Source organism: Tachyglossus aculeatus, chromosome 4, assembly GCF_015852505.1.
Source record: "Tachyglossus aculeatus isolate mTacAcu1 chromosome 4, mTacAcu1.pri, whole genome shotgun sequence".
Classification (NCBI taxonomy): Eukaryota; Metazoa; Chordata; class Mammalia; order Monotremata; family Tachyglossidae; genus Tachyglossus; species Tachyglossus aculeatus.
This window is the reverse complement of record NC_052069.1, coordinates 5,874,145-5,886,431: the sequence shown is the minus strand read 5'-3', so window position 1 is coordinate 5,886,431 and position 12,287 is coordinate 5,874,145. Positions and strand designations below refer to the sequence as shown.

The 12,287-nt window shown below is 45.2% G+C and overlaps 1 protein-coding gene across 18 annotated transcripts in view; it reads right to left on the bottom strand.

Moving 5' to 3' along the window:
- Window positions 1–12,287, bottom strand: part of ABLIM2 (actin binding LIM protein family member 2) — a 308,934-nt gene that overhangs the window by 152,356 nt on the left and 144,291 nt on the right. For all 18 annotated transcript variants that reach the window (XM_038744827.1, XM_038744831.1, XM_038744830.1 and 15 more), the window contains exon 6: window positions 6,079–6,172. In XM_038744827.1, the coding sequence (XP_038600755.1) occupies window positions 6,079–6,172 (94 nt within the window). The remainder of the gene's footprint in view (window positions 1–6,078; window positions 6,173–12,287) is intronic.

Sequence of the window (12,287 nt, the reverse complement as noted above, 5' to 3'; positions counted from 1 at the left end):
ACAACAGGAAAGTGGCGGAGCCACGATTAGAATCCAGGACCTCCGACTCCCAGTCCTGTAGCATTTTCTACTGGGCCACGCTGCTTCCCTAATGTTTCCAGCACCTGGTTCTAATCCCACCTCTGCCACTTGTCTACTGTGTGACCTTGGGCAAGTCACTTAACTTCTCTGGGCCTCAGTTCCTTTGTCTGTAAAATGAGGATGAAGACCGTGAGCCCTGTGTTGGACATGGACTGTGTATAATAATATAATAATAATCATTATAGATTACATTATATAATAATTATTATTATCATACGCAGTCCATGTATAATAATGATAATGATGGCATTTATTAAGCACTTACTATGTGCCAAGCACTGTTCTAAGCGCTGGTGGGGGATACAAGGTAATCAGGTTGTCTCACGGGGGGCTCACAGTCTTCATCCCCATTTTACAGATGAGGCAACTGAGGCCCAGAGAAGTGAAGCGACTTGTCCAAAGTCACACAGCTGACAAGTGGCAGAGCCGGGATTAGAACCCATGACTTCGGACTCCCAAGCCTGGGCTCTTTCCACTGAGTCACGCTGCTTCTCTGATTCCTGATTCACCAATCCAACCTGATTCATTCAATCGTATTTATTGAGTGCTTACTGCATGCCGAGCACTATACTAAGCACTTGGGAGAGGACAGTATGACAATAAAAATAATGGCATTTATTAAGTGCTTGCTATGTGCAAAGCACTGTTCTAAGCACTGGGGAGGTTACAAGGCGATCAGGTTGTCCCACAGGGGGCTCACAGTCTTAATTCATTCATTCATTCAATCGTATTTATTGAGCGCTTACTGTGTGCAGAGCACTGCACTAAGCACTTGGGAGTACAAGCTGGCAACATATAGAGATGGTTCCTACCCAACAGCGGGCTCACAGCCCCCATTTTACAGATGAGGTAACTGAGGCACAGAGAAGTGAAGCGACTTTCCCAAAGTCACACAGCTGACAACTGGCGGAGCCAGGATTAGAACCCATGACCTCTGACTCCAAAGCTCGGGCTCTTTCCACTGAGCCACGCTGCTTCTCTATGAGGCAATGAACAGACACGTTTCCTGCCCACGACGAGCTTACAGCCTCGAGGCCGAGGATGACCTTGTACCTGCCCCAGCGCTGAGAAGAGTGTCTGACACATAGTAGGCCCTCAACAAATAGTATTAAAATAAAAAGACTTCAGAGGGATCTGTGAGGAAGAACCGTAGGCTCGAGCGGAATCTCACAGCAAAGGACACCAGGCACGACCTGAATTTCTGATGGAATCACATCACGCGGAAACGGAGCTTTTCGTTTTCACGGAGAGGAGGATGGCCGTGTGAGCACGGTCGTTGTCACCATGGAAACTCGGAGTTGGGGACCTCAGAGGGAGCAGGGGCAGTCTCAGCAGCTCGTGGCAGCCGGGGAACGCGTCCACAAAACAATCCTATTTACTGAGCGCTTCCTGTGATGATGATGATGATGCTGATATGATGATGATGGAGGCCTTCCCAGACTGAGCCCCTTCCTTCCTCTCCCCCTCCTCCCCCTCTCCATCCCCCCCATCTTACCTCCTTCCCTTCCCCACAGCACCTGTATATATGTATATATGTTTGTACATATTTATTACTCTATTTATTCATTTATTTTACTTGTACATATCTATCCTATTTATTTTATTTTGTTAGTATGTTTGGTTTTATTCTCTGTCTCCCCCTTTTAGACTGTGAGCCCACTGTTGGGTAGGGACTGTCTCTATGTGTTGCCAATTTGTACTTCCCGAGCGCTTAGTACAGTGCTCTGCACATAGTAAGCGCTCAATAAATACGATTGATTGATTGATTGGTATATGTTAAGCACTTACAGAGAAGCATAGTGGCTCAGTGGAAAGAGCACGGGCTCGGGAGTCAGAGGTCATGGGTTCTAATCCCGGCTCCGCCACTTGTCTGCTGTATGACCTTGGGCAAATCACCTTCTCTGAGCCTCAGTTACCTCACCTTTAAAATGGGGATGAAGACTGTGAGCCCCACGTGGGACAATCTGATGACCTTGTATCTCCCCCAGGGCTTAGAACAGTGCTTGGCACATAGGAAGCGCTTAAAAAGTGCCATCATTATTATGTACTAAGCTCTGGGGTAGATACAAGGTCATCAGGTTGTCCCACGTGGGGCTCACAGTCTTCATCCCCATTTTACAGATGAGGTCACTGAGGCACAGAGAAGTGAAGTAACTTGCCCAAGGTCACACAGCTGATAAGTGGCAGAGTCAGGATTAGAACCCACAACCTCTGACTCCTAAACCCGGGCTCCTTCCACTAAGCCATGCTGCTTCTCTGCTGTGTGCAGAGCACTATACTAAGCGCTTCGGAGAGGACAATGCAAAGCACTCTGTTATGTTGTACTCTCCCTCCCAAGCGCTTGGCACAGTCCTCTGCACACAGGAACCACTCAATGATCGATGGATGGATGAGAAACAACACGGTGTCGTGGGTAGAGCCGGGGCTTGGGAGCCGGAAGGCCGTGGGTTCTAATTCCGGCTCTGCCGTCTGTCTGCTGGGTGACTCTGGGCTAGTCACTTCACTTCTCTGTGCCTCAGTTCCCTCATCTGGAAAATTGGGATTGAGACAGTGAGCCCCACATAGGACAACCTGATTACCTTGTATCTACCCCATCGCTTAGAACAGTGCCTGACACATAGTAAGTGCTTAACAAATACCATCATCATCATTATTATTATTGAAACAAAAAGGAAGGAGAGGAAGACTCTTGTCCCTCCCGGGGTCTTTAGTTTCTAGAGTTCCCGGCCTCGAGCTGATTGTGGCTAGGATATTTACCCAAACCGTGTGAAGAAATGGGTCTCATAACTAAGCACCAGTTCCACCAACAGGGTGGGTGGACCGCCCAGAGTGGCTTAGGGGAAAGAGCCCGGGCTTGGGAGGCAGAGGTCCTGGGTTCTAATCCCGGCTCCGCCACTTGTCTGCTGTGTGACCTTGGACAAGTCACTTCACTCCTCTGGGCCTCAGTTCCCTCATCTGTAAAATGGATATTAAGACTGTGAGCTTCATGTGGGACAAACTGATTACCTTGTATCTACCCCAGGGCTTAGAAAAGTGCTTTAGTAAGAGCTTAACAAATACCATTATAATTAATATTTTTATATCCAACAGAGTATCACTCTCCCCACCTTCAAAGTTTTATTAAAAGCACACCTCCTCCAAGAGGCCTTCCCTGCTTAAGCCCTCATTTCCTCTTCTCCCACCTGCTTCTGCATCACCCTGATTGGCTCCATTTTGTCACCCCCTCTCTCAACCCCACACCACTTATGTCCACATCTGTCATTTATTTATTTCTATTAGTAAGCGCTTAATAAATACGATTGAATGAATGAATGAATTAATTAATACCTGTCTCCCCCTCTAGACTGTAAGCTCACTGTGAGCAGGGAACATGTCTACCAACTCTGTTGCACTGTACCCTTCCAAGCGCTTAGTACAGTGCTCTGCACATGCAAGGGCGCAATCAATGTAACTGATTGATTGATCAGTGACAGTTCGGAGCAGATCAGATGATGATCTGTCCAGGAATTGATTTCAGTGTCTATAAGCATAGAACGTAAATCTATTGGGAGAAGCCGCTTGCCAGAGCACAGGCCTGGGACTCAGAAGGTGATTCATTCATTCATTCATTCAATCATATTTATTGAGCGCTTACTGTGTGCAGAGCACTGTACTAAGCACTTGGGAAGTACAAGTTGGCAACATATAGAGATGGTCCCTACCCAACAACGGGCTCACAGTCTAGAAGCGGGAGACAGACATCAAAACAAAACATGTGGACAGGTGTCAAGTCATCAGAGTAAGTAGAAGTAAAGCTAGATGCACATCATTAACAAAATAAATAGAATAGTAAATACGTACAAGTGAAATAAGTAGAGTAACAAATCTGTACAAACATATATGCAGGTGCTGTGGGGAGGGGAAGGATGTAGGGAGGGAGGATGGGGAGGAGGAGAAGAAAAAGGGGGCTTAGTCTCGGAAGGCCTCCTGGAGGAGGTGAGCTCTCAGTAGGTGATGGGTTCTAATCCTGGATCCGCCACTTCTCTGCTGTGTGACCTTGGGCAAATCACTTCATGTTTCCGGGCCTCAGTGACCTCCTCTGGAAAATGACTTTGAGCCCTACGTGGAACAGGAACTGTGTCCAACCTGATTTGCTTGTATCCACCCCAGTGCTTACTGCAGTTCCTGGCACATAGCAAGCATTTATCAAATGGCATAATTATTATTATGACTGTTATTATTAGATGAAGAAACTATTGGACAGAAAAGGCCATGTCACCCTGCTCCTCAAAAACCTCCAGTGGTTGCCCATCCAACTCTGCATAAAACAAAACCCATTCACCATGGGCCTTAAAACAGTTTACCACCTTGGCCCCTCCTACCTCACCTCACTTCTCTCCTCCAGCGCTTAGTACACTGCCTGGCACATAGTAAGTGCTTAACAAATACCATGATTCTTCTAACTACAACCCAGCCTGCACATTCTGCTCCTCCGGTGCTGCTAACCATCTCACTGGGCCTCCATCTCTACCATCCTTCCCGTTTCACAAGCCCGCAACCTTGGTGTCATCCTCGACTCCGCTCTCTCATTCACCCCTCACATCCAAGCCGTCACCAAAACCTGCCGGTCTCAGCTCCACAACATTGCCAAGATCCGCCCTTTCCTCTCCATCCATACCGCTACCCTGCTCATTCAAGCTCTCATCCTATCCCGTCTGGACTACTGCATCAGCCTTCTCTCTGATCTCCCATCCTCGTGTCTCTCTCCACTTCAACCCATACTTCATGCTGCTGCCCGGATTATCTTTGTCCAGAAACGCTCTGGGCATATCACTCCCCTCCTCAAAAATCTCCAGTGGCTACCAATCAATCTGCGCATCAGGCAGAAACTCCTCACCCTGGGCTTCAAAGCTGTCCATCCCCTCGCCCCCTCCTCCCTCCCCTCCCTTCTCTCCTTCTCCAGCCCAGCCCGCACCCTCCGCTTCTCTGCCGCCGCTCACCTCCTCACCGGGCCTCATTCTCGCCTGTCCCGCCGTCGACCCCCGGCCCACGTCCTTCCCCTGGCCCGGAATGGCCTCCCTCTGCCCATCCGCCAAGCTCACTCTCTTCCTCCCTTCAAGGCCCTGCTGAGAGCTCATCTCCTCCAGGAGGCCTTCCCAGACTGAGCCCCTTCCTTCCTCTCCCTCTCGTCCCCCTCTCCATCCCCCCCATCTTACCTCCTTCCCTTCCCCACAGCACCTGTATATATGTATAGATGTTTGTACATATTTATTACTCTATTTATTTATTTATTTTATTTGTACATATCTATTCTATTTATTTTATTTTGTTAGTATGTTTGGTTTTGTTCTCTGTCTCCCCCTTTTAGACTGTGAGCCCACTGTTGGGTAGGGACTGTCTCTATATGTTGCCAACTTGTACTTCCCAAGCGCTTACTACAGTGCTCTGCACATAGTAAGCGCTCAATAAATACGATTGATTGATTGATTGATTATCTCACCACCGACCCCTGGTCCATGTTCCTACCTCTGGCCTGGAATGCTCTCCCTCCTCACTTCCCCCAGACAATGCCTCTCCCCCGCTTCAAAGCCTGATTGAAGGCCCATCTCCTCCAAGAGGCCTTCCCTGACTTAGCCCCACTTTTCCTCATCTCCCACTCCCTTCTACATCAGCCTGACTTGCTCCCTTTCATTCATTCATTCATTCAATTGTATTTATTGAGCGCTTTCCTCTATCCTTGCTCCCAGCCCCTCAACACTTACGTCCATAACTGTCATTTATTTATTTCTACTGATGTCAATCCCCCCAGTCTAGAATGTGAGCTCGTTGTGGATAGGGAATATGTCTGTTTATTGCTGTACTGTCCTCTCCAAAGCGCTTAGAACAGTGCTTTGCATACCGTAAGCATTCAATAAATAGCATCAACAGAATGAATGAACTGGTATTATTATGATTTTTAATGGCGATTGTCATTATTCTGATGAAACCCCACTTGAGTTGGAGGGGGTTTTGCCTTACCTCCAGGACTCTGCCTGTGATATATTTCTCACATCTGTCGCACTGGATCCCAAATTTGGCATGATAGTCTGCTTCACAGTAGGGGACTCCATCTCTGACAACGAAAACACACCATTCACCAACGTTACCAATGATGCCAGTGCAGTTAATAATTATGGTGCTTATTAAGTGCTCACTATGTGCCGAGCACTGTTCTAAGCGCTGGATTAGATACACGTTAATCAGGTTGGACACAGTCCCTGTCCCACATGGGTCTTAATCCCCGTTTTACAAATGAGGTTACTGAGGCCCAGAGAAGTTAAATGAGTTGCCCGAAGTCACACAGCTGACACGTGGCAGAGCCGGAATCAGACCCCAGGTCATTCTGACCCCCAGGCCGGGCTCTATCCACTAAGCCACGCTGCTTCTAGCTTCATTGATCTACCGATGGCACTTATTGAGCGCTTAATGTGTACAGAGCACTGTACTAAGCACTTGGGCAACACAGTTGGTAGGCACGTTCCCTGCCCACAACGACCTTACAACGTATTGGCTGTTTTCAGAGAAGCAGCGTGTCTTAGAGGAAAGACCCAGGGCTTGGGAGCCAGAGGTCATGGATTCTAATCCCGGCTCTGCCACTTGTCAGCTGTGTGACTTTGGGCAAGTCACTTAAATTTTCTGTGCCTCAGTTACCTCATCTGTAAAATGGGGATTAAGACTGTGAGCCCCATGTTGAACAACCTGATTACCTTGTATCTAGCACAGTGTTAGAACAGTGCTTGGCACATAGTAAGTGCTTAACAAACACTATCATCATTATCATTATTATTATTACTATTATTATTATTATTTTCAGTGCCTTGAAAGCAGGCATTGCGACTTTATTTTCCAAAGTATGCCCCAGGGTTCTTCATACAGGGTTCAAAACCACCTACAAAACCTCTTTCCACTAAGCCATGTTGCTTCTCACTAAATGCTGTACCTTGATCAGTAGTAATCATACTTATTAAGTGCTCTGTACCTTGATCAGTAGTAATCATACTTATTAAGTGCTTACTGTGTGCTGAGTATTGTACTAACCCCTGGAAGAGAAAACACAGATGGGAATTAGATGCAGTCTCTTTCCCTGGAGGGACTGAGAATCTCAAAGCATTTGAAAACAAAAAGTGACGAGTAAGAATAACATGAGTTTTTCTTTGCTCAATTTTTTGGCTTTGAAAGCACTCTGCTAGAAATGGATTTCCTAAGATCTACTCCTCCTTTAGACTGTACTGTAAGTTGTAAAAATAACAATAATAATAACGGCATTTGTTAAGTGCTTACTAGGTGAAAAGCACTGTTCTAAGCGCTGGGGAGGGTACAAGGTGATCAGATTGTCCCACATGGGGCTCACAGTCTTCATCCCCATAATAATAATAATAATAATGATGGCATTTGTTAAGTGCTTACTATGTGCAAAGCACTGTTCTAAGCGCTGGGGGGATACAAGGTGATCAGGTTGTCCCACATGGGGCTCACAGTCTTAATCCCCATTTTACAGATGAGGTCACTGAGGCGCAGAGAAGTGAAGTGACTTGCCCAAAGTCACAGAGCTGACAGTTGGTGGAGCCAGGATTTGAACCCATGCCCTCTGACTCCAAAGCCCATGCTCTTTCCACTGAGCCACACTGCTTCTCTATTGTGTCTGCTAAATTGTAATATAATAAGGATAACAATAATAATAATAATTGTAGTATTTGTTAAAAGCTTACTATGTGTCAGGCACTGTACTGAGCACCAGAGTGGATAAAAGCAAATAGGGTTAGACACTGTCCCACTTGGGACTAACGGTCTTAATCCCCATTTTATAGATGAGGCAACTGAGGCCCAGAGAAGTAAAGTGACTTGCCCAAGGTCACAGGGCAGAGAAGCGGCGGAGCCGGAATTAGAACCCATGACCTTCTGACTCCGAGGTGTGCTCTATCCACTATGCTGTGCTAAGGGATGGTTATGCCGTACTCTCCCAAGCGCTTAGTACAGTGCTTTTCCCCTAGTAAGCACCCCATAAATACAACTGATTGACTGACCGCTCTCATCTATTTAAGCCGTTCGCTAAATTGCTGGTTTCTTGTACTAATTTCGCCTTCCTAGATTTGGTATGAAAGAGTTGCTCGGAATAATTCTTGCCCCCAAGGAGCCTCCAATCTATTAGGCTCCACGGTATCTCCGGATCAGGATACGAACAGCAAGTTCGGGAGATGCCAGAGAAGACGTTCCCATGGCAACGTATTCCTATACTTAAATCCTACGTTTTTCAATAGTATTTTTGGCTAAGCGTGTAGGCTGCGAAGTACTGTATGTGGATGAGTAAGCACCCTAATGCCAACTTAACATTTCTGGCTTCAGGTTTTTAATTGGCACCTAAAATTTCACATCGTGGTAGGCTTTTGTGTTATACCGTCCAAAACAGACAATTCTGCACTAGTCATACTTGTAATGAACAAGGGGGAAAATTGGCAGAGAAAGTCATTCTTCCAAGACACCGATTATTAACACGTGCAAATTGGCATGCACCATTATCGCGATGGAAGAGATAGTTGCTCCTAAACCACTGACGGAAAACAAGTCAACTAGGAGTTAAGACACCATTCTAAAAGCAATATTCCACAATAAATGGAAAGATAAAACCTCCAGAGAACAAGAGCAGTCTGTGTGTGTGCGATATTTACCAGCTAAGCGAAGCGATAAGATAGATTTTTTGACAGGCAGTGGGAGATGATCAGTAAGATATCAAATTCTTTCATGCAAATCTCGAGTACTATCTTTAGCATTCAGAAGCAGCGTGGCTCAGTGGAAAGAGCAGGGGCTTGGGAGTCAGAGGTCATGGGTTCAAATCCCGGCTCTGCCGCTTGTCAGCTGTGTGTTAACTTCTCTGGGCCTCAGTTACCTCATCTGTAAAATGGGGATTAAGATTGTGAGCCCCACATGGGACAACCCTTGTATCCTCCCCAGCGCTTAGAACAGTGCTTTGCACATAGTAAGTGCTTAACAAATGCCAAAATTATTATTATTATTACTATTATTATTATTATTATTATTATCATTATTGAGAATTTGCTTTAGATAACTGATTCCCGCCTCTCTGACAGTGTCCCTGTTCTAAGAAATGATTATAGGGCAGCTCTGAATAACGATAACGATAACAAAAACAACAACATGATACTTGTACCAATACCAATTTACAAGTACCAATGATACAAGTACCAATTTGTACTTCCCAAGCGCTTAGTATAGTGCTCTGCACACAGTAAGCGCTCAATAAATACGATTGATGATGATGAACATGATAGTAATAATGGTATTTGTTAAGCACCTACTAAGTGCCAAGCACTGTTCTAAGCACTGGGGTTGATCCAAGCTCATCAGGTTGGACACAGTCCCTGTCCCACATGGGGCTCACAGCCTTAATCCCCATTTTACAGAAGAAGAGGGAACGGAGGCACGGAGAAGTGACGTGACTTGTCCAAGGTCACACGGCGGACAGGTGGTGGAGCCGGGATTAGAACCCAGGTCCTTCTGACTCCCCGGCATGTGCTCTATCCACTAGGCAGCACGGCTATGGGTTCTAATCCTGGCTCCACCGCTTGTCAGCTGTGTGATTTTGGGCAAGTTGCTTAATTTCTCTGTGCCTCAGTTACTACTTCTGTAAAATGGGGATTGAGACTGTGAGCCCCACGTGGGACAATCTGATCACCTTGTATCTTCCCCAGCATTTAGAACAGTGCTTGGCACATAGCAAGCACTTAACAAATATATCATTATCATTATTATTATTATTATTATTATTATTATTATTATTATTATTATTATCCTGGGTGTCTCATAAGTGGGTTAACAGTGGCAGCTGAGTGAACGGGGTGAGGAGGAAAGCACTGGGGATTTGGTTGGAGGAGGGAGGATGAGAGGAAACCCTCTAGATGTCCAGGAGCCAGAAGAAGATGGTCAAGTATGCTGTATTGTACTTTTCCAGCACTTAGTACAGTGCTCTGCACACAGTAAGTGCTCAATAAATATGACTGAATGAATTAATTTCTATTTCCACCACTATTTTGCCACTTAGCTGTGTGACTTTGGCCAAGTCACTTCACTTCTCTGCGCCTCAGTTACCTCATCTATAAAATGGGGATTAAGACCATGAGACCCACGTGGGACAACCTGATCACCTTGTAACCTCCTCAGTGCTTAGAACAGTGCTTTACACATAGTAAGCACTTAATAATAATAATAATAATAATTATTATTATTATTATTATTATCAGCTGTGTGACTTTGGGTAAGTCACTTAACGTCTCTGAACCTCAGTTCCCTCACCTGTAAAATGAGGATTAAGACTGTGAGCCCCACCTGGGACAACCTGATCACCTTGTATCCCCCCCAGCACTTAGAACAGTGCTTTGCACATAGTAAGTGCTTAAATGCCATTATTATTATTATTATTATTATTATTAATTATTTCAAAATCCTGAGAAACAGTCATGCAATTCTCATGACCGAAATTCCTCATTCCTCGACCACCCTATCTATGGGTTCTAATCCCTCTTCTGCCACTTGTCTGCTGTGTGACCTTGGATAAGTCACCTCACTTCTCTGGGCCACAGTTCCCTCATCTATAAAGTGGGGAGTGAGACTGTGATCCCCAAGTTGGACAGGGACTGCGTCCAACTCAATTTGCTTGTATAGAGAAGCAGCGAGGCTCAGTGGAAAGAGCACGGTCTTTGGAGTCAGAGGTCACGGGTTCAAATTCCGGCTCTGCCACTTAGCTGTGTGACTTTGGAGGCCCTTAACTTCTCTGTGCCTCAGTTACCTCATCTGTAAAATGAGGATTAAGATGGTGAACCCCACATGGGACAACCTGATCACCTTGTATCCTCCCCAGTGCTTAGAACAGTGCTTTGCACATAGTAAGCGCCTAACAAATACCAAAAATATTATTATTATGATTATTATCTTTCCTCCCAATCATGTCACCTAAGCACTAGAGTCCTTCCTTCCTAGATGTGTATGTGTGTGTGTGTGTGGGTGTGTGAGAGAGAGGGCCTCACCTATGCATTCAAATGTGCACCCCTTTGGCATAGCTTTAATTCTATTTATTCTGGTGATTTTGACACCTGTCTACATGTTTTGTTTTGTTGTCTGTCTTCCCCTTCTATTCATTTCATTCATTCAATCGTATTTATTGAGTGCTTATATTTACTATTCTATTTATTTTGTTAATGATGTGCATCTAGCTTTACTTCTATTTATTCCGATGACTTGACACCTGTCCACATGTTTTGTTTTGTTGTCTGCCTCCCCCTTCTAGACTGTGAGCCCGTTGTTGGGTAGGGACCGTCTCTATCTGTTGCCGACTTGTACTTCCCAAGCTCTTAGTCCAGTGCTCTGCACACAGTAAGTGCTCAATAAATACGATTGAATGAATGAATGAATTTCGATAATCTGCCCTCCCTGAACCTCAAACCACTCTATATGTTGCCAACTTGTACTTCCCAAGCGCTTAGTACAGTGCGCTGCACACAGTAAGCGCACAATAAATACGAATGAATGAATGATGTCCATATCCTTATACCCTACCCCAGGCCCTGTCTTTCATTCATTTATTCATTCATCCATTCATTCATTCGATCAATCACATTTATTGATTGCTTACTGTGTGCAAAGGACTACACTAAGGAGAGTCCAAGAACACTAAGGAGACCCATTCCCTACCTGCAATGAGCTTACAGTTTAGTGGGTGAGACAGACATTAATAAACTGTAGTTTATTTTAAAATCTGTCTCCCCCAGCTAGGATTTAAAAGCTCCCTGTGGGCAGGGATAATGTCACTGGACTTAATAATAAAAATAATAATGATGGCATTTGTTCAGCGCTTACTATGTGCAAAACACTCTTCTAAGCGCTGGGGAGGAAACAAGGTGATCAGGTTTTCCCACATGGGGCTCACAGTCTTCATCCCTATTTTACAGATGAGGTAACTGAGGCACAGAGAAGTGAAATGACTCACCCAAAGTCACACAGCTGACAATTGGCAGAGCCGGATTAGAACCCATGACCTCTGACTCCCAAGTCCGGGCTCTTTCCATTAAGCCGTGCTGCAACCCTTTATTCTCTTTATCATTATATTTTTATGTTATATATTATAATTATATATTATTATAAAATTGTTATTATTCATAATAATAATAATGATGGCA